Consider the following 25,408-nt stretch of genomic DNA (forward strand, 5'->3'; position numbering starts at 1 on the left):
GGCGCCTTTCGGTTTTTGATGTTTATTAAATTGTGAGAATCTATTATCAACTACCGCATTGTCTGCTGCTTGATTTTGTCTGCTGCTTGATTATGTATGCAGTTTAAAAAGAAACATGTCAGCCATTGCCTGAGCAATGATTGTATACAGAATTAACTGAAGACAATCACAAAGACGACTTACTCGCTTTACTCATGGATCAGTAATAAATAACATTTCAGATGTTTATTTTGGTATAACACTTCAAGAACCTGGTGAAATTGTTAAATTTCAGAAGCCATGCCACAATCATGTTTTATTCGAATTCATAGGCGATCTCTTCCCAAAATTTATATTAAATTTTTTATACACTATTTCATGTACTTTGAACAAAAAATATTTTTTCATGTGCAAATGAATGTATGAAATTTTGAGAGCCATGCCATGACTGTGTTATATCTGAATTCACATTATCTCTGGGCGTGTTATAGTGGGGTCACAATGTATGCAGAATGGTATTAGAGTTATTGTCATGGAAATGAAGATGATGATGGACAGACACCGCAGTAGGTTTATCTTCCATATTATATACTGAGGTGATAAACAAACCTATAAGGTTCATTGTGCTAATCTGACATTTTGTGTGCTCATTCATGGATGGTTCAACTGCAAGTGAGGATGGTCTTATAAGTATTTACAAGTGAATTAAGAATTTAATCTCGCAACAGAGATGTCCAGGAAAATGATAGCTTATTTTGTGAATAGGATTGTGACTGAAAGCGATTCATGGAGGAGGAGGATTGAGGAGTCTAAAGTTGTTCTATGGGGACATTCTAACTCATTTGACAATGTTTAACACTGAATAAAAATTGATGAGGACAGCCCACTGTCAAATGCAAGACTGATACTAACATTGTCCAGTTCTTCTTAGGTACCAAAAATGACAGTGACCAGGAGAAGCCTCCAGAAACAACCCATGCTGTTTCGGAAGCCATATTTGCCTTCATGAAAGGACTGCTGATGCTACAAAGCCAAGACATCAAACCCTCGAAAATTATGCAGCTGAGAAATACCATAGACCTTGCTTTAAAAAAAAGTAAAAAAGAACAGTCCAGTCTCAAGCAACCTAAAATCACAAAATACTAACAGTAGGAAATGCACATCATGTGAGTTAATAGTGTTTAGTCTGTCTAGATTAGTACTTTTTGTGAAAAAATGTGTTTGTTTTGTACATCACTGGATTTTAAATGGATTGCATTCAGGTAAGTTTGTCATTTTTTCTTCTTCCTTTGTCTCACATTGTGGTATTGGTAAAGTGCACTACACATAATGTGATGTTATTAATCATTATATGTAACTTATATTTTGAACCAAAAACGAGATATTTTATTGATTGAAAACAATGACTTGACATTACTCAATGCACTTGTTACAGATAGATGTTCATTTATTTAATTGCAAAATGGATGTAGACATGGTAAATATGTGATTGTGAGTTCCTAATTAAAAAAGAATGAAGCTTTTAACATCATGTTGCTTTGACCTTCTAAAGTGCTACCTAAATTTAATCATTTTTCTTCTCTTCAAGTGATTACAACATTTGTAATCACTTTAAACTTGATGAAATTGTACATAGAAATTATAACTGGCAAGCATATTTATTAAAATGTGGTGTTTATACTATGTTTTTAATGTTACTCATGAACTAATCATATGTATGACAATATGGGTTGAAATAAAGCAATCTAAAGCTTAGTATATTTTTATTTACTTTTTAAAATGTTGATTAAATGAAATGTATAAAGACCATGCAGTGAAAAAAAGAAAAAAACATATTTTACATAAACTAACAGTTTTTACTATAAATCTGATGGGTGTTTTGTTTAAACCCCCACAACCCCAATACACAAGTATATGCAACATTTTTATTATTTTTGCTATACTGTTGTTCGGTACATAATGTGGCCAGCAGTTATGGACCACTACTGTCTTACAACAGGGGAGAGCTGTATTACCATGGAATACAGACAGTCCCAAATTATACAGGTACACATTATATTGAATACATGTCAGATAAAGAAAACCAACAGTAAGACATAAATAATAATAATCATAATCACAATCCCCAACTGTAAGGTACACCATATAGCAGATGTGGCTGAATGCATGTTACTGTCTTTCTTGAATTCATATTTCTATTTTCTTTTCTAATTTGAGACATGAAATGTGGCATGAACAAAGCAACTGGCATTATAAAAGATCTTACAGATAAAAAGCAGGAAACCATGGCAAAAAGTATGAGATCTGGACTTAACATTGTATGAGATCTGGACTTAACACTTTATCAGATCTGGACTTAACACTGTATGAGATTTGGACTTAACACTGTATGAGATCTGGACTTAACACTGTATGAACAGATGGTAAGAATGATCTGGACTTAACACTGTATAAACAGATGGTAAGAATGATCTGGACTTAACACTGTATGAATAGATGGTAAGAATGATGAGAAAAGTAAACAGTACCCAATCGTGGCAAGGGCAGTGGATGAAAACACAGGTTCAGTAAACTTCGTTGAACTTTTCTCAGTGTCAATCAGAGATTCAGCAGCCACAAGAGAAAACATTCTCAATACAATCAACTTAAAGTCACAGAACAGAGGAATGTCATGTTCAAACTACTAAGCACCTGGTTATGACAATGCCAGCATGATGGCTGGGTGTATAAAAGGTATATTTGATTTTTATGAAAGAACAGCCACAGCTTTTCTTGTCAGGTTGCATTCTTCTCTTAATTCACATTTCAGCTTTTAAAAAAAGCTGCAGCAGCTGCCCTATCTTAGGAAGAACTGGTTGACCTTTAGTAGTACTTCAATAAAAACAACAGACGACAGGCATGATTCAAAGGGACAGAGGAGCTGTACACTCTGGAATAGAAGACAATGCTTAAGCTTGTTTGCAACAAGGTTTTTAAGCATTGTAAAGTGTCTTAAGCATTTGCTTTATTAACTGGAATGCACTCAAGTTTTTTTTCATGTCTCAGAAGATGTGATGTGATTTGAATTTGATTTTTAACGTAGCTTTAACAATTTTTCAGTCATATCACTACGATGTATGCAATGTGGCAGTTTATAGTGATGTCTAGCACTGGGGCATCATGCCACAGACATGTAGCATGATGTCCCACCCTGTCACATTATCCTGACACCAGGCTGACCAGTCCTAACACTAACCTATTAATGCTGGACTTCAAGCGAGGCAGCTGTAAGTGTCTCAAAAGAAGGCTCTGTTTCTATCAAACACAACATAAAACAGCAACAAATCATTTGTATGCAAGAAGATTAGTCAAATGCCCTCAAAAAAGTCCCATAAAGAAGGTGTTACTTCAGGAAGCAAGGACCCTAAGAATGTTAACCAACTTATGCCCACAACAAAGTTGATGCCATTTCACATGTGTGTTCACCTACAAATTCATTGTATGTTCTGTTTCTGCATTATATTGTACAAGCATTTGATGAGATTCATGTTGATACTGAGGCAGAAGAACATAAGATTCGTGTTTTAAGATGTGTAATCTTTAAAGCAACAACCTTATTCATTTTGTCAATATGTGCCATGATTTATAAAAACCACTGACCACACTGACTATAAGCTTTCCAACAATATCCAAGTGAACCAGGACATTACCATAGGTGAAGCTGCTTCTAAATTTATTGCTGAAAAACAGAAATATTTAAGGGACAGCTGGATTGAGGAATTTTACTCAGATGTCAAGATCTGCTTTGGGGAAGTTTCTGAATAAATAATAAAATAAAAGCTTTCACTCAGTAATCCAATTCTTGCTGCTACAGAAGTAGCAGTAGGAAATCTTCAGATGGCAGAAAAACTTTCAGACTTGCTCCTTTTTCTGAACAGGTATCCTTGTCTCATGCACAAATGGATCATCAACAGTTGCGATTACTAAACAGTTCCTATCTAATCAAAGAGACGACGTAAGTTAATCAAACCAAAAATGGAAGTAACCTTGTCGGTAATTTCTGAGTCTGTAGGTGAAAAAGGAAAATACCATTTTAAATACCTGTCATCAGTAATGGCTGACATTCTGCCAATTTCATACAGCAGCGCATACTGTGAAAGAGTCTTCTCATATTTGACAAAGAACAAAGCAGAGTAAACACCATTAATGGGAGATGCTACAATCGAGTCTCTGCTTGTGCTGGAGTCCTATCCTTGAAACCTAGCAGATTATCAATACCCAGATGAGACTTCTGACCACAATAACGGAGCTTTTAACAGATCTTTTGAAGATTAACATTCAGTGGGTAAAAGTTTTAAGGTACAAACAGTTTATAAATGCTGACCTTTAAATAATCAAATCAGATTGCTTACACTTCATTCATATTTAAACTGTTGCTTACAGCCTTAATCTAAACCAGACTGATCATTTTGCAGTCAGATCCCTGGATATTTTGCAATTAATTGAAAGTTATGCTCCAGAAATGAAAAGATGCATGACGGATGAGAGGAAGTACAGAAATGTAGGCAAAAACAAAAAGAACTGAAGAACTGTGAACAGCAAAAGTCACATCTGAACCACTAGTCCAATATGTTCATGCATACCTTGAATGAACTGAAGGTTATGCTCCAAAAATTAGTGTGGATAATGGATGGATAGATGGACAGACAAATGGACAGACAAAAAAAATGAAACTGAAAAATACTGAATGGTAAAAGGCACCTTTTGGACTACTAGTCCAGTGAATGTAACAAGTTTGACGGTAATACTGTCAACAGTTTCAGAGTTACACTCTGGAAATTAAAATAATGATAATGAATCAATAGAGTGACAAAAAATGGGCAAAAATAAAACAAATACTTAAATCGAAGAACTATGAACTGCAAAAGACACGTCATGACCAACAGTCCAATAAATCTAACAGGTTTCATATGAGATACCTTGAACAGTCAATTATTGATGGATGGATAATGAGAAAAATTAACAAAAATATAACAAGTACTTCACAATGTACATCTGAATCACCAGTATAATATGTATACAAAGTTTCATAGATGATTTGAAAACAACATTTTTTATGGTCAGAAAGAGTGATTGCTGTATCTACCCTGTATTACATGTCTGGATGAATAATGAGGTGAATAAGGAATTTTTTGTTTTATCAAATAAATACCATAAAATCTGGATAATAAACACATACATAAAAATGAATCAAATATGTGCATATTGGCCCACCAGTATTTCTGAAGCAATGATGAGTGCATATCTTTTTAAAATATAATCAGTGCTTAAGATGTAAATTTCACTTTCTGATAACTATTCTGTCCTAATTATGTGATTATCATGATAAAATATCTATTTACAATAGTGTTGTTACTATCTGACTTTGCTCTCTCTTCCTTCTCTGTCCAATCATATTTATGAAATATATGAAATATGGTTGGGAAGTATAAGCTTTGATATCTGTTGGTAAGCAAACATAGAAAAATAAATTAACATTACCTGTACCGTATTTTCCGGCGTATAAGTCGATGCGGAGTATAAGTCGAATTGACCAATTTTGTAAATTTTCCATCCTTCGTCCATATATGTCGATTCGGAGTATAAGACGAGACCAGGTCAATAACTTGGCTTTGTATTTTATATTAGTAACTTCCGGTTGCGTGAATATTGATGGTATTGTTGTATGATATTCCATATTACCGGCAATCATGAAATTGCATTACCGATGCTAACATGCTTGTGATTTTACTTCTGAACTGCTATATTTTGTTATCAATTGACACAGCTGAATAAACAGTCCATGCTTGTCTTATTATAACTGAAAGCACATCCATGTTGTAGTTCATTTTATTACCTGTAGTTACGAACGTAACTTATACAAACTTGTCATTTTCTATCGTAAGTTTGAAAGTCACGGACTCCATTAAATCGATTCGTATATATATATATATATATATATATATATATATATATATATATATATATATATATATATATATATACATATACTATTTTTTAAGTGCTTGTTCTGTTTGGACTTGGATATAATTAACATTTTATTACTAATCTATTCAATGCTATACCCCACTATTATCTTTATCGGCGAGTTCGAATACAAAGTAATGGGTATGATCTCTTGTCCTTATAACAAATTTTGTATGGACAATGACTTCAATAAAATGTTGACAGATTTTTATTTCCCTAAAAAAAGCCTCATTTCCCTACTGGCAGCCTCGCTGATTTGACCTATTCTGTCAATTCTTGCCCTCAGTCTGGTTTCAATTATAGCCAAAGCGCTAAGCATGTTTAATTACCATGTAAATAACACTGCATAGCCATGTGGTTGTTGTGACAATGTACATCGTAATTAAAACAAGAATGAATTGTTGATTTAGAGGTGTTTATTGATAATGGAATATAGTAGGCTCGTAATACATGAGGATTATCACAATCGTCAGGTAACTCAAAATACAGTCTTTTTTCTCTTTGCAAAAGCTACAAATAAAAACCACCCTGAATAAAAGAACGATCTTGTACAAGGACAATTTTTTCATCTCTCACTCTCTCGTGCGCACACACACAAGCACGCGCGCGCTCACAATATATCTGATTTTAGTTTAGTTTAAACCATATTTGTTTTAATTATGATATCCATTGCAACAAGAGCCATGTGGCTGTGCATGCTATGAAAAGATTGATCAAAATATACCGAACTCATTAAAATGTGCCTGTACTATAGCAATGAAAACAATGCCCATGGCTAAATTCATTATTTACATCTAGAGAAGGGAGTGGGCAACATTTCCTGTTGTACTTAATCCCATTGATATTAAAAACGGGTAGCGTAATTGATGCGGATTAATGATAAAGAACAACTGGGTACCGGCAATATGGTAACTAGTATCGGTAGCTAAAGCCAATATCAAGGTCTAAACAATTGTGGCAACTGGCTTTGATTGTTGTTGGAAACCAAAGACCAATTTATCAACAACCGGTATAATCAAAGAGAGACACCGAATCATCAGCTGGTTAAGAATGAATATAGGTGAAGTGTTGACATTACAATTTGCTTTAAACTGAATTGCGAAACTAAAAATCATGGATCACTGATGATCTGTGAGTACTGGTAGTCCATCTATATATCTGATTTTAGTGTAGTTTAAACATAATTTATTTGAGAAACTTTGTCAAATACAATTAGAAACATATGATTTGGGGGATTCAGTAGAATGCATGATCTACATTATTTTATAAATAATCATAGAACGCTCGAGTTAATATGGATTACATCCCTTTGTAGGATCAATTGGATCAATCAAAAAGCTATGCCGGTAATTGCTCACGTGTGTCCAACATTATACTGGAAAATGCAATATTAATGGACCAGTTATTTCATATCTTTTTTTTTTAGGAACAAACAATATGCTTTGAATTAGTACAGTACACTATAGAGTATAGACCATAAGTGTGCTATGCGGCCCGGTGAAGTTTTTACCGGTACGGTAAATTGTTTTCTTTTATTTTATGTTTGAGAAATAAGAAAAAACACGCAGAATGCAAAATAAATAATGACAAAACTAACAAATATAAATGCAGTCATATTAGTTTATGACAATTTATTGACATAGTAACATGAATTTGTACTTCTATGTGACCTGTTTTCGATTATGCCGATTATAGAGCAATGTCAACAGCATACCGGATACTGTAATCCATATATAAGTCGATGCAATTTCAATGACACAATCCATATAAAAGTCGATTCGGAGTATAAGACGAAGACCGAACTTTCAAGTCAAAAAGTATTGACTTATACGCTGGAAAATACGGTACTCTTTCCAAAAAAAGCATGTAAGTTCATTATCCAGGTTGTACAGTATTTGTACAGAGAATGGGGGGAGAAGAATTCCTACATTTCCAACTTGTCTAAACAGATAATTTTCTTCAACATTCTTGAAAAGTTGTATTTTTTTTTAAAAAAATGATCAAAGGATGTGCAATAAAATTGTGCAAGGCATATAGTCTTTGTCTTGTCCAGGACTGTTCAGAAAGGAGCTTTTCCATGACACACTTAATAAATACACATATAAAATTTGCCTTACCTATACTTTTGATACTTTCACATTTTCATAAGAAAACATGGAAAGGTCAAAAGTTTCCTAAAATAGTACAACATGGGTGATTAACTCCAGTCTATTCCAGTAATTCGTTTAAAAGCTCATCACCTCTGGTTGAAAATTTAGGCTTTCAGCTTTATATGAAGGATATACCTAAAACTGTGGATTCCAGCCAGTTCCTGAGAAAGTACTTCCTGTGTTGTAGCAATTAGATCAAGGGCCCCCACAAACTCACTGGTTGAGAGCAAGGTTTGGATTGTAGGCTGCGTCTGGTGAACTGTTGCCATCAGTTTTAACTAAAGAATGAAAGGAAAAAAACCCAGCAATTATATATAACTTTATCCAATCAGTTTTACCTGAGAAAGTTAGTGTGAATTCATTTAGTTTCATGGGCATTCATTTTTGCAGTTGTATATACATTTGTGATTAGAAATGGCATTTATGCAAATGATGTTTCAAACTGAACTTAATTTAAATATGCATCGTGTGTGTTTGTGTATGCGTGTGTGTTGTAAAACTTTTTTGAATTATGTAATAATTACCTGCTACTAGTATGCTGCTTTCCTTTATCAAGACTCTAGTCCAGTGTCCACCCTAATTATTTCCTCCTCCACATATACATGCCTATAAGTTGAAATTTTCTACTGAAAACTCAATTGTTGCCGAGTATGGGGGGGGGACACAAAAATTTAATAAATCACGGGTTGATACTGGAAACTCTAGATGTTCACAGTATGTACAAATACTGTCAACTCAAATTCTTTTTTGTTTTTATGCCATTATTCTCATTCAGATAGGGAATGTGGTATGCACTGTATTTATCCATTTCATGACGCTATTCAGTACATAATTCTTTTCTGTATCTACAATTATTTGGAATGTAATAATTTGAAAGTATTACCGGTAAATTAAATATTACCCACCACAAAGTGAAGTACCCATCAATGTTGTTAAATATGTATATTTACCAGCAAGTACATTGTTTTCAATTTCATGCAGTCTGAACAAACTGTATATTTTGTGGTTTGCTGTATAAAGACTTTGTGTTGATGCAATAAAAGTATTTAAAAAATTTATATCTTCCTTTACCATAAGCCATGTAATTCCCAGGTGATTTTGCTTTCTGATATTTGCCAGTGTACTTGGGCGGATAAGCTCTGTGCTTGTGAAGGCAGCACTCATTATGTTTTCCAGTTGACAATCATTTTTATCAAGCCACAGATTTGATACTTGTTCAGTGCCAAGTAGAGTTCTACATCTTCTTGTGCATGCTTAGCTTAATATATTTAGCTTGTAAAGGTACCCTAGATGTTTCCCATTGAGACAACCCTTTGTTCAGGCAGCAAATCTGGTAGCTATTCAAGTAACAGTGGGTGGTTATTTGAACTCCCTGTGATCTTGTCACACAATCGATACCTGTTCAGTTGCATTCTTCAACAGATTTCACTGACTGTATGATTAAAGTGTCACTTACAGAGCCCAACTTCAGTCTCCACAAAATTACTGCATAAGTCAGACAATATTTATGATGACTAGAATACAAGGGAAGATTTCAGAACTTTATTTGTTCACACAGATGATGTGTATGAATTCTTGGGCTTTGTACCAGATGACATTACATAGTGCCATTTATAGGATATTATGAATCACATAAGGGGGGACTTGACTTTCATTGTTTATTTGTAACATGGGTGAAATTTACATTACAGGATATTGTTAACAGGATCATGCAGGGCTACTAATTTTATACCGGTATATGATCTATAACAGAATTCATGAATTTATTATATAAATGGATTTTAAATGTCAAGCATATGGATTTCTACAGGTTTTATGGCATTAAGGTGGACAAAATGTATGTTGACAATTTATTTATGACATATTCAACTTAATAATATAACTGTATTTTACACTGGTTTGGTCTTTATTTCTTCTGTCTATCTATCCAGTTTGGCTTCTTTATTTTTTCCAAAGTGCAGTTCTGATCTACTGATGACAAGACACCCCTTACAGACAGATACAAAATACACCCCTACTCATAGGAAGGTCAAAGAGAAATTATTTTGCACCACAAAAAAGGGTGGGGTTGATTTTTAGATGAGTCAAGTTATAACTGAGTATATACGGTAGTGTTAGAAGACCAGAATTTAAAAGAACAGTATAGTACAGAACATTGGAGTGGTGGTGGGAGGAGGGAATTTTTGCAATAGTAGCAGGTAAGTATTACATAATTAAAATTAGTCTGACCTACCCCAAACCATATTAAAATAGTAATGTATTACCTGTATTACCTGATACTACAGCATCGCTGAATAATTTAGCAGTTAGGAGGAAGGCTAATAAAAAAATCTGGTCTTGAACACTACTGTATTTACTCTTATGATAGAAGTGGGTTCACTACTATAAGCTGGTAGAAACTGGGCCACATGTTGTGCCATCACTGTAGAGTTTACCTAAACAATGTCTTCTTTCTGATGCACCAAGGATCAAATATAAGCAGAGAACATGATGTGAGACTGCCAGAAGGTGGCTATCATAACATCAAATAATGTTCAAACTAGCTCAAGATGTAGCAATAACCCTAATGTTAAGTGCTTTATTTCTCATGAGAAAAGGGACCCTCTCATGATGAGCTAGCTGTCTTGATAGCAAGGACAATTCACCTGTACACAGTGGCCACTGAAATATCAGAGGAACCCTTACAATGCATGAAGAGATACTTAAAACTGTTCCTTCTCCATTCAGAAACCCACAAATAGCCTTGAAATCCTAACTGGGCAAAAGAGCTTAGTATCTTGATCATCTCCAGCACAGATATGACTGAGAGTGGGGATCTCAGTAGAAATTGGAGCTAGTTAATCTGATGAGTCAATGTACTGATAGGAGTAGGGTTGGAATCTGATGAGTCAATGTACAGATAGGAGCAGGGTTTGGGGGTGTGAACTGCCAGTCAGAAACCAGTTCTGATTTAGACAATAAAGTAGGTAGTGATGAAAAACAGATCCCATGTGGATCTGAGCTGATAGATTGTCCTTGTGTGGTCTCCAGTTTGTGAGAATGAGGAACTGGAAAGGACACAAGTAAAGTCTCTGTTGAGGAACCAAGTCTGCAGCCAAATGCAGAATCACCAGGACAGAGAGGTAATGGTGAGCTGAGGAGGTCTTAGCCAGAATATCTGTTATGATAGACATGATTTAGTAAATCCGGTCCAGAGGAACAAGAACCCACATATGTAAAGCCCTGATAAGGGATGCAATCCAACTTCTCTATATCTGGGATAAGACCAAGATGGGTCACTGTTGACAGAGGGCCAGGGATATGGGCAAGCCCTTCAGAACAGAATCTCTGAGGACAATGTGTATCAAACAGATGCTGAAGTACTGAAGAATGGGAATCCATTATGATTTCAAATTGGCTGCAACTATCCCTATCACCTGGTAAAGGATCTGGGGCTTGGAGACCAGGTCAAACTAAAAGGCTCAAAATTTAAATAATCCCTAGTCGAGACAAAATCCGAGGTATTTCCCATGTGGAGAGAATGTGGGGATGTGAAGGCATGTTTCATGAAGATCAGTGGAGACAGCTGAGTCACAGCGCTTTATGTTCTTCAAGACCAAAGCAGTAATCTCCATCTTGAAGTGTTCTTCTCAAAGATATCCATTTAAGATGGAAAAGTCAATTATGAGATGGAACTTTTTTGCTTTTATCAATGCCAGAAAGACCTGGGATTAGAAAGCTGGAGTCTGGTCATTTTTCACACTCAGGACTGCATCCTTCAATACAAGGGTGTGTACCTCTTCCTTTAATTCAACCAGTTTCTTCCCAGAAGCAAATCAGGAAGCCATCATTTAATGTGGACCCAACTAAACCACTGTGAAAAGGGTGAGATAAGAATGGTGGGAAGAGGAAGACATTATAGAAGAGGATGCAACTCCCCAGGTCCAACACCCTCCCTCTTTGAGGAAGGGAGAGGACTACAAAGACTTTTTTCCTTGGATGATCTCGCCACCTTGTCAAGTGAACAACAGCAGAGAAGGTGAAATGAACTGAAACTGTTGAGGCTGTGCCTGTTTGTATAACTTGGCAGAAGGTTCTATAGAGGGCAGGTACACCTCTTGGCCTGTTTTCAAGGGCTAAGAGCTGCTGCCAGGAACTTATGCTTTTGGGCTTTTAAATCCTATGATGCACTGAGGGGATGACTCCTTCAAATATTGTCTATACAGTGGTTCCTTGACTTACGAGTGTCCCAACTAACGAGTTTTTTGAGATACGAGCTGTCTCTCGGTCGATTTTTTGCTTTGAGTTGAGAGCTAAAATTCGGGTTACGAGCCAGCTTCAGATACCCCACCGCTAGTTGGTGCAGCGAACGCCACAGTGAACATCGCAACATCCGCCCAGCATCCCGTGTCTCACTCGTTCACTTTAAGTGGTTAGCTCGCAGTGGAAGTGTCAGTGTTGTGCTCGCATTTGTGCTTGCAGTTATTTTGCAAAACTTCGTTTTTCCAACCATGGATCCAAAGAAAGTGACTGCGAAGGACAGTGCTGAGAAGAAGAAGCGGATGATGTGCATTGAATTAAAGAAAGAAATTATCGAAAAACATGACCAAGGTGTGCGTGTAGTCAACTTGGTGAAGCAGTACGAGCGTAGCACTTCTACGATCTGCACCATACTGAAGCAAAAGGAGTCGATAAAGGCTATAACGCCAGCCAAGGGCGTTAAAATAATTTCTAAACAGCGGACATCTATCCATGAAAATATGGAGAAGCTGCTGACGGTGTGGTTGACGGAGAAGCAGCTCGCAGGAGATACTGTGACGGAGGCTATAATGTGCAAGAAGGCACGAGCTATTTACGCTGATTTGCTGCAGCAGACCCCAGGCACTTTGACGGACAAGGCATCGGGCGAGCCGTTTAAAGCCAGTCGGGGCTGGTTCGAGAATTTTAAAAAGAGGACCGGCATTCACTCTGTTGTCAGGCATGGTGAGGCAGCCAGCGTGGATATGAAGGCAGCTGAGGATTACCTCAAAACTTTTGCTGGAATTATAGCAGTAAAAGGATACATACCCCAGCAAGTCTTCAACTGGGACAAGACTGGACTCTTCTGGAAGAGGACTTATATAACGGCAGAGGAGAAGAGGATGCCAGGCCACAAATCCAAGAAGGATAGGCTAACCCTCACACTGTGCGCCAATGCGAGCGGTGACTGCAAGATTAAGCCGCTGCTCATTTATCATTCGGAAAACCCCAGAGCCTTTAAGTCACATAAGATTCTGAAAGAAAAACTGCAGGTTATTTGGAGGGCAAACCCGAGGGCGTGGGTCACCAGGCAGTTCTTTGTGCTGTGCGTGAATTTGGTCTTTGGTCCTGATGTTAAGAAATACCTCCAGGAAAATAACCTACCCCTGCAAGCCCTTCTCATCCTGGACAATGCACCTGCTCACCCACCTAACCTTGAAGATGACATCCTCGAAGAGTTCAAGTTTATAAAGGTTCTCTTCCTTCCACCAAACACCACCCCTATCCTGCAGCCCATGGACCAGCAGGTGATTTCTAATTTCAAGAAGCTCTTCACCAAGCACCTGTTCCGCCACTGCTTTGAAGTGAGGGAGAGCACAAACCTCACCCTTCGAGAGTTCTGGAAGGACCACTATAACATTGTGATTTGCCTCAGAATTATTGATATGGCCTGGCAGGGTGTTACAAAGAGGACCTTGACCTCTGCGTAGAAGAAGCTGTGGCCTGAGGTTGTGTCTGAAATGGACTTTGAAAGACTCGAACCTGAAGCGGCAGTGGTGGAGGAGATTGTATCCCTCGGCAAGTCCATGGGCCTGGACATGGATGAAGGTGACATCAACGAGCTCATCAAGGAGCACTCCGAGGAACTGACAACGGAGGAGCTAAAGGAGCTACAGACGCAGCAGCACACGGAGGTTTTGCAGGAAATAGGTGACGCGGAGGAGGTTATCTCTACAAGTGAGATAAAGGAAATGTTGGGAATGTGGGAGAAACTTTCAGACTTTATTCAAAAGAAACACCCAGAAAAAGTTGCAACTGGGCATGCGACAGAGCTATTTAATGACAATTGCATAACTCATTTCAGAAACATTCTGAAAGGGAGGATGAAACAGACCTCATTGGACAGGTTTTTATTGAAAACCCTTGCAGATGAAAGTGAGGAAAGTGTGGTGAAAAGGGCAAAAATCAGCAAATAAAATTCAGTTATTCACTTCAGCCTTTATCCTCCACATCCGTTAGCATCTTCAAGTCATCTGATCTCCAAGGTAAATGCTGTACATTATACTTAATAAAACCAGTTTATTGTAGTACATTCTATTGTATTGTGTTTTTATACAATATTCGTTATTTATAAGTACATTTTTCTCATTTAGAAACATGTAACAAAAAAATTGTGGTGTTTCTTGGGGATCCGGAATGGATTAATGGCATTTCAATTCATTTCAATGGGGAAAATTGATTTGACATACGAGTAATTTGAGTTACGAGCTCTGTCACGGAACGAATTAAACTCTTAAGTCAAGGAACCACTGTACCTCAAAAGGTGCAGACCTTAAAAAGGTTCTTGCTGCAGTCCAAAAAGACATTAGACATCTCTAAGACAGCATCCTTGTGGAGGTGAAGTTCTGCATACAGTGCCATCAATATGGAGCGCATGATGTGACATATTTGCTACAGACTCCAGTAAATGCTGAAGTGTTGCTGTAAACAATGATTCCATCTTTAAATGACTGAAAAGAGGCCACTGAAAAGAGACTGGCATGTCAGCAACTGTCTTGACAGCATGTGCCTTATACTCCAAGACCTGCAAGGTTTCAATTGAAGCAAGTCCAGCTCACACTCCTAGTTGTTATGCCCCAGAGTCTGGTGGGAATGGGATGCTTTGGAGGCCATACAAGTGAATGGACCTCATAACTGGGGGCAAAAATCATTCACCAATGCATAAAGGATGGGACAGATCATCCCTTTCTGCTGCCTGATGAACCTGTGTCCCGGGGGAAAACTTCTTTGTTAGCTTCCATACATTGCTGTTTGGGTGCAACAGAAGGTTTGTATAAAAGATGCTGCTCAATACTGCCAATCCAGAATGGAAAATATTCTTGCCTCAGTGCCAAGGCTTATGACAAAATTCTGAGGAAAAGAGGCGGTAAACTTTGTTCACTGCCTTACTAAATGTGCAAGCTTCTTCCTCCTCCAAAATCTGACCCAAAAGGTGGGATGGAGATGGGGACCCCAATTTGGGTGCAGAGACCATCACCACCAGTTCCTCTGAGAACTCATTCAACTCCACCATGATGTAGATTACATCATCATCCTGATCCTGTTACCAAAGTGAGATGGGACTGTCCCAGTATCTCTCCAAAGAGGAGTATGTCGAAAATGGAGTTGTGCTTATCCTGAAGCCACTCATAGGGGTTGATGGGACTGATTCTACAAGTGGATCTCCTAGACAAGTAGAATGGCTGATCCTGTCTAAATCAACAAGAAGGCAACTACTTGTTTCCCTCCTTTTTGCAGGTCTATGGCCTGTCACATTTGACCTACCCTGAAATCAAAGAAGGGACATCCAGGGTGCCATGAAGGGGGGTGGGGAAAGGAAGACTCGCTTTCCACAATGGGGGCGCCACACATCCCATGGATATTAAAAGGGAACATGGACAGGGTGCCAATTCAATCCCCCTCCTTCATTGGGCAAGTACAACCCAACTCCCTATCCCAATTGTTAACAGGTGCAAAGTATGTCCGATTTTCAAACTCGTTCACATTAGTCAAGATTTGTTGCTATGACTGTTCTAGTAAAACATACTTAGGACACAACCATTTTCAACATGCAGTAATTACCCATTGATGCAACTGACAATTTTGTATCACTTTCACATGCAGCAGTTACCCATAGATGCAATTGACAATTTTATATCATTTTCACAAGCAGCAGTCACCCATAGATGCCATTTACAATTTTGTATCATTTTTGACATGCAGTAGTTACTCACAGATGCAATTTAGAATTTTGTATCATTTTCAAGATGCATAGATGCAATTTAGAATTTTGTATCATTTTCATATGAACTGGTGGAGACAGATCTGCGTCATTTCATTCTGGACCAACTACATATTGCAAGAAGTGCTTTGAAGAAAAACCCATACTGAAGCATTTATCTGTTCAGTATGAGTAGCAATGGAAGATATTCAAAATGGCCAATATGACTCTCATGTTGGAAGTCAGATCAGCATCATTTTCACTAAGTGCAAACTATATAGTGTACAATTGTTTTAGAAAACAAATCTTCATTTAATATGACCATCTGTTCAGAAGAAATATCCAAAACACAATTTATAAGGCAGCCATTTGGAGGTTAGACCAGGACAATTTTAATACAAGACCAACTAAATAATTAAAGAAGTGTTTTAATAAAAAATGCCATGTTGATCCTATCATTCTTCCAAAATAACCATACCAAGATTTTCAAGATGGCTGCCATGATGCAAAAACTGGAAGGTCAGATTGGCACCATTTTCATTTAATACCAGTTATAGATCATAAGATGTGTTTCTGATAAAACCATGTCATTATTAACATTAATTTAGAATGAGCAGTAATAACAAGAGTTTCAATATGGCCATCGATGTAAGATGTATTGTGATGAAAACCACAAAATTTTAAAATGGCCATCAATGTGGCTATTTTGTGAGCTCAGATTAGTACACTTTTCAAACAGGACAAACTAAATGTGTAGTAAGAAGTATTGTGATGAAAACCACAGGATTTTCAAGACACAGTGGTCCCCTTCCTACACAGCCATCCCTTTCTGCACTGGGAAAGTGACCTTATGAGATTGGTGGCCTTTCCAGAGGGGGACAAAATTGTTTGTGAGAAGTATATGTAATGTACATAGTAAGAAAGCTACATACTTCAATGCATTTATTATTTTCATTTAATATCTTTGTTTAAAAGTAACATTAATTATTAAAAGGTTCTTCTTGTTATAATAACAGACTTATTTCAACTGGATATACATTAATAGTTCTTATTCTTGGCATAAGTGTGATATGTGAGTGGGTATTGTTGTCATGCACATTGCAAAACCATTCAAAAACGTCATTTAAATCTTGGTACATTCATAATTCTCTTTCCATTTGCTCCATTTTCCCACTGCTGCTGAATAACCTTATTCACGTCTTTTCTAAATACAATTGTTTGGCAAGTTCCCACTCCCCACCTCACCCGATGTCAAGTAGAATAACCGACTTTCTTCTAAAATAATACGTCTCCGTTTATATAATGACATGTTAATGTTTGGTAATGATTTATTTGGACGTTGCTAACTTTATGCGATTTAATTATGCAGACAAAACTTTTGTCCAGTGGACGAAATGCCTTCTTTGTAAAGGATTTGTTGTTTGTTGTAGTGTTTAACGCCATTTTTCAGCACACGATAGGCTATACATGGCGGCCAGTATTAATGGTGGAGGAAGAACCCGGGAAAACCCGGAAAGAACCACCGATCCACGAGAAGCTACTGGCAAGCTTTCTCACATACCGACATTGGCTGAATCCGAGACTCGAACCCACACAGGCAGAGGTGAGATGGCAGTGATCCGTAACGGAGAGCGCTTTAGACCACTCGGCCACTCGGGGCCCCCTCTCTGTAAAGGAAGCGATATATGTGTTGTCATGTGATTTTATCTAGTACCTGTTTTGTTCTATGTTAATTTCTCTGTGCATGTTAATGCACAAAATCTGTTTTTAGCCTATGATGACCCTGTTATGATCTTGACAGTTAGGTCCAGTTGTAATCATCAAAGAGATGAACTCGACAGATGTGTGAAGCCCAAAACTCTATCATAACATTCTGAGCCCATTTTCTGTAAATGTTGGCTTTTATCGACAATGATATAATATTAATCTTACTGGTACATGTACTTTAGTCAGCACTTTTTTCAGTAATGGAAACTTCACATTGGGAGACATGAATTGACAACAGAGATAATCTGATTACTTACCTTACGTCACGATATTAATTAATTATTCAAGTGGCCGCTCATGAGGGGAATATTTTACATTTCTGCACTAATATGCTGGCCGCTGGTCGCGTTAGAGGGGTGGCCGTTCTTGAAGGTACTTTTGAATACAAACTCATTGGTGCCAAGGGATTCTGGCCATAAGAAGCAGGTGGCCACTGGTCAGTGGGGGCCGTTCTAGAGAGAAGTCTTTAAGTGAAAATCTTGTGTCAATATTACACACTAATAAGAATATTTGAATATTTTTCATGGTGGAAACCATAGTGGCCATGCTGGACATAAAAACACCAGTTTCATTTAAAACTAACTGCATATGGTGTTTCGGTGGAGGATTATCGACAAAAAGATATTCAAGATGGCTATCCAGGCAACAATGCTGGATTTTAAACTGGAACCAGAAGTATTTTCATTCAGGAAGAGCAGCAATAACAAGATTTTCAAGACAGCTGTCCTTGTGGCCATTTTGAACATCAGATCGTTTAGAATCAAATACATACTGAACTAAATGTTTTGATGGCAACTCCATGTACATATGACCATCCATTCAGGAAGAGTAGTAAAAAGTGGTCACGAAGGTAACTATCCTGGCAGCTGAACTTAAACAGAGCAGTTAGTTTGCTAAAACAGGTAAATAAAATTTGGCTAGTTACTCTACAGCAGATGACATCAACAATATAAATCCATTACCAAAGAGTACTATATTCTTAAGTCAGAGTCATACTTATTCATGATTTTAGCAGTAAACCTGTCAAATAAATATAGGTTACCAGTTTTATCTTCCATACAGCTTCAAAACTACAAAGCTATAATGCAATATATTGACAATCTTACCATTTTGTAGAGCTTGACATGGTTGGCTTTGGCTTTGGCATACTTGAGTACCCTCAGGGATCCCCTGGCCATTAGCTCATCCAGAGCATGAATCTTGTCCCTGTAATCAAGATAACAAAAATCAGTGACTCTATGTCCACCAGCTACCATGGTAAGGTCACCAAAAATATGTAATTACAAAATCTGACTGTGAACCTTGTGACATAGCTGGGAAGACATGTAAAGAAACCAAGGTTCATGGCTTTATGACCAAAGGCACAAAAGTGAAACTATAGAAAAGGCAAAGAAACGGATGAATGACCTTGACCTTAATGATACAATTTTGTCTGTGATACAAGAGGTGTCACCAAACAGAAGATCTTCAAACTCAACAACACTTTAGAGATAAGCAGAATCAAAAGCAACCATAAAATGTACACTTGACCTTGAAGTTACGACCCCAAATGTTAAGTGCAACAAATATTCCAGTAACAATTGTTATGACTCTATGGTCATGAACTAACTAACAGAAACCAAAACCAATTTTTTTGTAAAACTGAACAAATAATTAAATATCAAAGTTATAACATGAAAATTTAAGAAGAACTTACAGTATTATGAATTGAATCCAAAATAATACTAACTCATTAACCCCTGGCACCACATTTACAAGGCAGGAGGTAGTAGCCTAATGCCGAGCTCTGTAGCGTCATGGTCATGTATGATACACTAAAGTGGGTGGTATTATAGAAAGGTAGACAGATATAGCTCTATACTGATACCAAATAATCTGGATGTTCTAGTTGCACTACAAAATAAAGAGGGAAAAACCTAATTGTTTTGATCCGATTTTGTTTCTCATCCAAAATTCGCCTATGGTTGGATTCCAATTTTGTGTCTGATTTTACACATTTTGGCCTCAGATCTAAGGCAGATCAGTCTGAACTGCACACAGACAGGTGAACCTTTGCAAAAAGTAGGATAAGATGGGCATTTGGAATAAAGAGCGGTCTCAATATGAAAATGATGGGTCCATCAAGCAAAAAAAAAAAAAAAAAAAGAACTCCAACTTTTACCCTTCTGCTCATGCGCGAGCAAAATAGCCAATGAAAAACAATGTTTCTAACACAACTAGGCATTAGGTTAATGGGAAATCTCTTGGAAGCTGATATATTAGGATGTATTCAGAAATAGCCCCCAAAATGTGTTTCCTACTTGCATTTCAGGCAAAAATGACAAAACCTACTGGGGTTAATGAGCTTAAGTCCAAAAGAATCAAATGTTCTGAATGAATTTTGGATCCTTGAGTGCACTGGTCTTACAATAGTCCTGATTTATCAAACTGGCTCTGTTCAAAACTCCTTTGAATATTTCACAATAGTTCCAGAATACTACTGTAGTCCAATGAGCACTTTGCAATCCCAATGAATAAAACAAATAAGACTGAGAAAAAAAATCACAAGCATAAGGGGTGAAAATGCATTTTGCTCTCCCTAGCTATGTATCATTTTGCAAATATCCCACATCACAAAAGAACCTACTTGACCTAAACCCATAAATTGGAAAATTACTTATTTTCTCTAAAAACCCACCTGATGCCACTGGCCAATGAGAAATTACCCCAACCATGTCAACAGGTTTTATCATTAATATTTTTATTAATGATGATGCATATTTTTAGATCCTATGCAATCTACACTCTTAATATCTTAAAACAGAATTTTATATCTGTGTACAAAATTTAGCTATCTAATACCTTGACTATAGATTAACAATGCGCAATGCGATTTACAGTCATGAGAAAAAATTACACATAATATAGACACAATCATTTACAAATAGTATAAATATACATAACAGAATGTAACCATTTATTTTGAACAGCTGATATGTTACTGAGCAGAAGGTAAAAAATTACTTAAACAAAATACTAGCCTGTAATCTTGACCTTGAAGATTGGACCCCCATTGTGGTCATTGACACAACTTCCTGTGGTACACAATTAATATATACCAAGTTTAGTCAACTTGAATTGAAAGGTAAAATTAAATGTAGGCAGCTTAGTGTATGCAAATTACAATTCATTATATTTAAAACCATACTGGACAACTTGAAAATGAGCTGGCACAAATCATTACAGTAGAAAGTAAATTATGTCTGCTGCAGACTGGATGCTTTATAATTTCTCCTTTTGATTTAGTCAAATATAAACATAAGGCTCTAGCCAGGCTAAAGATCACCCCTAGTTCAGATTTGATTGATGCCAGGTTTGGAGGTTATGAAATATAACTATTATTGGCTAGAAAGCCACCCAAACCTTTTCCACAAATAAGGTATTAATTTCACTTGGCTAAACTGCAACATCCAATCCCTCAATGGTAACTCCCTGGAGCAACTACCAACAGGTTGAGGACATCACTAAACCATGGCTATAAGCATGAGCCATGTCATAGATGCCCTGACTCTGTGAAGAACACAAGGGATGATTCTCAAAGATGTAAGTGTGCAGTCAATCTCACTTCAGATTGAAGGTGTCCACTGTGCATGTACTCTAGTCTGGACCAGGAGAGACAAAGCGGTAGCTTGTTGTTCAACTTTCTTGCAAACACGCCTACCAACTGACCCCCTCCACAGATGAAAATTTCTCTCTGCTACCAACTGATGCAAAGACCATTCTGCAAGGATTACCCAACCCTAACTATATAGGCTGTCTTCAAGATATTTCTCTAGTCTAGAATGTGACAGACTCTGAGAGTGATCCCCTTCAAAACTCTCAATCTGAGGTTGTTCCCAACTTCCAAGCATAGAGACAGGGCATGAATGCCTCCTTTGTGTCTGAAGTACGCCATAATTCTTGTTGTCGGAGGTAAGCCATGATGAATGCCTGGTCCAAGAAGACCTTAATGCATGGTCCAAGAAGACCTTAATGCCTGGTCCAAGAAGACCTTAATGCCTGGTCCAAGAAGACCAAAACACAGCTGAGTTTCATAAGGCTAACACACCCTTGCAAAGCTCGGAAAAAGGCTCACATTTCTAGATCGCTGACATAAAGGGATGATTCCGGATGGACCACAAGCCCAGACTGACTGGCCCCTTTTGATACAAGAAAATGCAATGTTCAGGGGCATGTACGTGCAGAAACTTGTCCTGATTTAGCCACCAACTTAGCTGGTGAGAAAATCGGGATCCAAATGGAATTGGAGCTGAAAGGGTAGCCTGTGTGGTCTCCATTTGGCTAGCAGCTTAAACTGGAGGTCTCATATGAAGTATCTGTAGTGCTGCAACCAGGATACCCATGAAACAGAGACAGAAGAACATTCTATTTATAAGGGACATCTCTGTGATCCTTGGTGGGTGGGAAACATGAAATGTCCCTTGATTTGTTAAGAAATTCATCTCCGTGTAAACTTGAAGAAAATTGCAATCAAAATTGGTAATGGAAACTTTGATATATCGCTCACTTTATCATCGAAAATGGTAGATAGGACCTGGAAATTGTAATCAACATTATGAAATATCAAATTTAAAAATAGGTCATACAATCTTTTACATTTTCCTTCCAAACAACATTCCTAGTACACCGCAATTAATGATATGTAAGGAAATTTTGATCAATGAAATGTCACTTACGCCGAGTGGAGGCAGTACTTTAACAAATAAATACAAATTAAATTTAAAAAATTTCAAATGAAATTTGTGTTCTAGTTCTATCTTTTAGTTCCTTTTAAAGGTAACTGTCATAAATGAAATGTGTCCTCTTGTAATTAAATGTAAAATGCATCAATCTACCATAACAGCTTTGCGAGCATGTCTCTGAGAGCCTAATTAAGTGCCGACCATGTTTTGATAACTGACTTGCAGAAGTATTTGTTGTTTTGTTTTACTGAATTAAAAGCTGGCCTCCTTTGTATTATCACATTTGAATCAAATAAAAGAGGTGGAATAAAAGAAAAGTTCAAAGGCACGAAAATCCTACAAATTTAAAATCTAGCAGCCCTGGTCATATGTCGGGTGAACTCACTTCATCTGATCAATCGAACACTGTTATAAATGTTATTGTGTATGTAACATAAACTACCTTAAATTAACCAACTCTTTCATAACTGTGATCAAAGAAAGCAAGGCAGCCAACTGAAATGAATACTTTGTAAAATAAAGAGCTTGATTTCACAGATATGGACCATTGTGGGCAAGTGAGTTTCAGAGAATTCTTGAACTGTCACTTAGAGATATCCCCAAGGATGATAAGAAGTTTCATTATTACTTGCAATGAAATCACGACATCAATAACGTACTAATTGAACAATACAAAAATTGAGTTTTGATGCAGATGATAGTCTCACAAAATAAATGTCACATGTTTGTGAGAAAAAAAAAGGAATCTTGTTTGGTGGTGTATCAACAGTTAGCCTAGTCCCCAACTCTGTGGACTCCTGATATGGCAGGATACTATTAAACCTTACTATGGGAACCAGACTCATCAAGAAAACAAAAAGCAGTGATGTGATGGTTGTTGAAACCAGCTGGAATGATCTTTCACATGTTGGACATTTTGAAAATAAATGTTATTTAAACAGAATAATGAACAACTTCATTAAAAAAAGTGCATTATTAAAAATTATTATCAACGTGATTGTAAAATGAGGATTTAGTCATTAAACAGCCCAGTTCCCTAATGCTGCCCACCCCCCATTTTCTTGATGCCAAAGCACTTTTTTTTTTCAGTTTTTGGACGTCCCTTAGTAACTTGTGCCCTCGCTTATAGTGTGGTCTATGTTTGTGGACCCCATTGTGTGTGTGTTATCAAGGGAGAGGTGTAATTAAATTGCAGTACTGTACAATTAGCAACACAGAAATAAATAATTAAAAAACTTTAACATCATCACGTAAATGGAGACTTATTACTTTAGAAGAAACAGTAACAGATATTCAACTCAATGGTAATGGGAGATTTCAAGAGTTCTTACCAAATTATTTTATGTTGGAAAAATTCAAATAAATGACATCATAACAGATATGGAGAATATTCTACAACAGTAGGAAAATGGCATAAACGGAAAGAGAATGACTCTAAATGCTATGTGATGTTTATACCAAGATTTAAATGACATTTTTGATGGTTTTGCTATATACATGCCAACAATACCCCAGTCACATTTATTGCTTAAGAATAAGAACTATTAATGTATGCTGACTTGAAATAAGTCTATTCTTAAGACAAGAAGAACCTTTTAATAACTAATGTTATTTTTAACATAATAAATGCTCTGAAGTTATATGTAGCTAACTTACTACATACACTTACATATACTTCACACAAACATAGTCCCCCTCTGGAAAAGCCACCCATTTTTTAGACAGCCATTTACCTGGAGCAAATGGGGTGGCCATATAAGAGGGGTACCATTGAATAACACATCCAAGAACATTGTGTATCAAACAGTTGTCAAAATAATCGATGACAGGAAACACAAAGTCTTAACTGAGCTGCCACTACTCCTGTTACCCAAGTAAAGGCCCTTTGCAAGGATACAAAGCCAAAGGTAAGATGATGAGACAAAATTTAGCCACTCTGGGTCCTGGATTTTTGGTGTTTTTTTCCTCTACACTGCCCCCCTCTTTAGAAGGGTGTATACCCTGTCCCTTAGGGATTCCAATTTGGTCTAATAAAACCAAACAGAAGTACCTGACAGAGGTTGACGGCCCTGGAAGTGAAGCCACTAAACCTCTCTTATTGTGGAGAAGATTCATGCATTGTCCATTGGGTCTAATTAGGACTCTGAAAATAGGCTTAGTATGGCACCCTCTGGGATGTCAGGAAGAGACAGTCTCAGCAGGAGATGGTGCTGATCATTTAGGCAGACTGCCATTCTCCTTTGGGAACAGGAAGAGTTCCTAGACATCCTGCCCTAGCCCTTAGGGACAACCTATTTTACAAATGAAGGGCAAGAAGGAAATTTAAAGGGGGTCTGGTGGATTTCTTCAGAAATCAGCTTAAAATGTTTTGATAGGGGACCCACAGACCCCTCAGGCTGGGGATGCTTTTTAGCTGGTTTAGTCCAAGCCTTGATCAAGAGCCAACAATCAGTACTGTTGATTTCTAAGGCCCTGGAAGGCCACTGTTGGGTTTGAGCCATCCTCAAAAGGTCTATGCTGTGTTCCAGCAAAAACTATGAAGTATCTAAGGCAGCATCCCTACAGAGGTGGAGAAGCTCCACCAAAAATGCCACAGACACTGAAAGCACGTCTCAGTGTCTGATGAATGTGACTGCTCTCTCAAAAGTTTGAAGGAAGCGACAAAGAGACTAGAGCATAAAGCTGAGGTAATTAAAGTTCAAGCCTTAAGCTCCATACCTTCAAGTGACTTGATGGGGGTGCATGTCCAGGTCCACATTAATATCCCTACCTGTTACACTCCTCAATCCCAGGACAGGAGGATAATG

The 25,408-nt window shown here is 37.3% G+C and overlaps 1 protein-coding gene across 1 annotated transcript in view; it reads right to left on the reverse strand.

Moving 5' to 3' along the window:
- The window catches only part of LOC149805324 (vacuolar protein sorting-associated protein 54-like), an 80,981-nt gene that overhangs the window by 10,081 nt on the left and 45,492 nt on the right, over positions 1–25,408 (reverse strand). The window contains exons 7-8 of the mRNA XM_089934075.1: positions 18,987–19,086; positions 8,271–8,413 (exon numbers count right to left, since the gene is read on the reverse strand). Of these exons, the coding sequence (XP_089790201.1) occupies positions 8,271–8,413; positions 18,987–19,086 (243 nt within the window). The remainder of the gene's footprint in view (positions 1–8,270; positions 8,414–18,986; positions 19,087–25,408) is intronic.

Source organism: Sinohyriopsis cumingii, chromosome 2 (assembly GCF_028554795.1).
Source record: "Sinohyriopsis cumingii isolate HCF-2022 chromosome 2, ASM2855479v2, whole genome shotgun sequence".
Taxonomy (NCBI): domain Eukaryota; kingdom Metazoa; phylum Mollusca; class Bivalvia; order Unionida; family Unionidae; genus Sinohyriopsis; species Sinohyriopsis cumingii.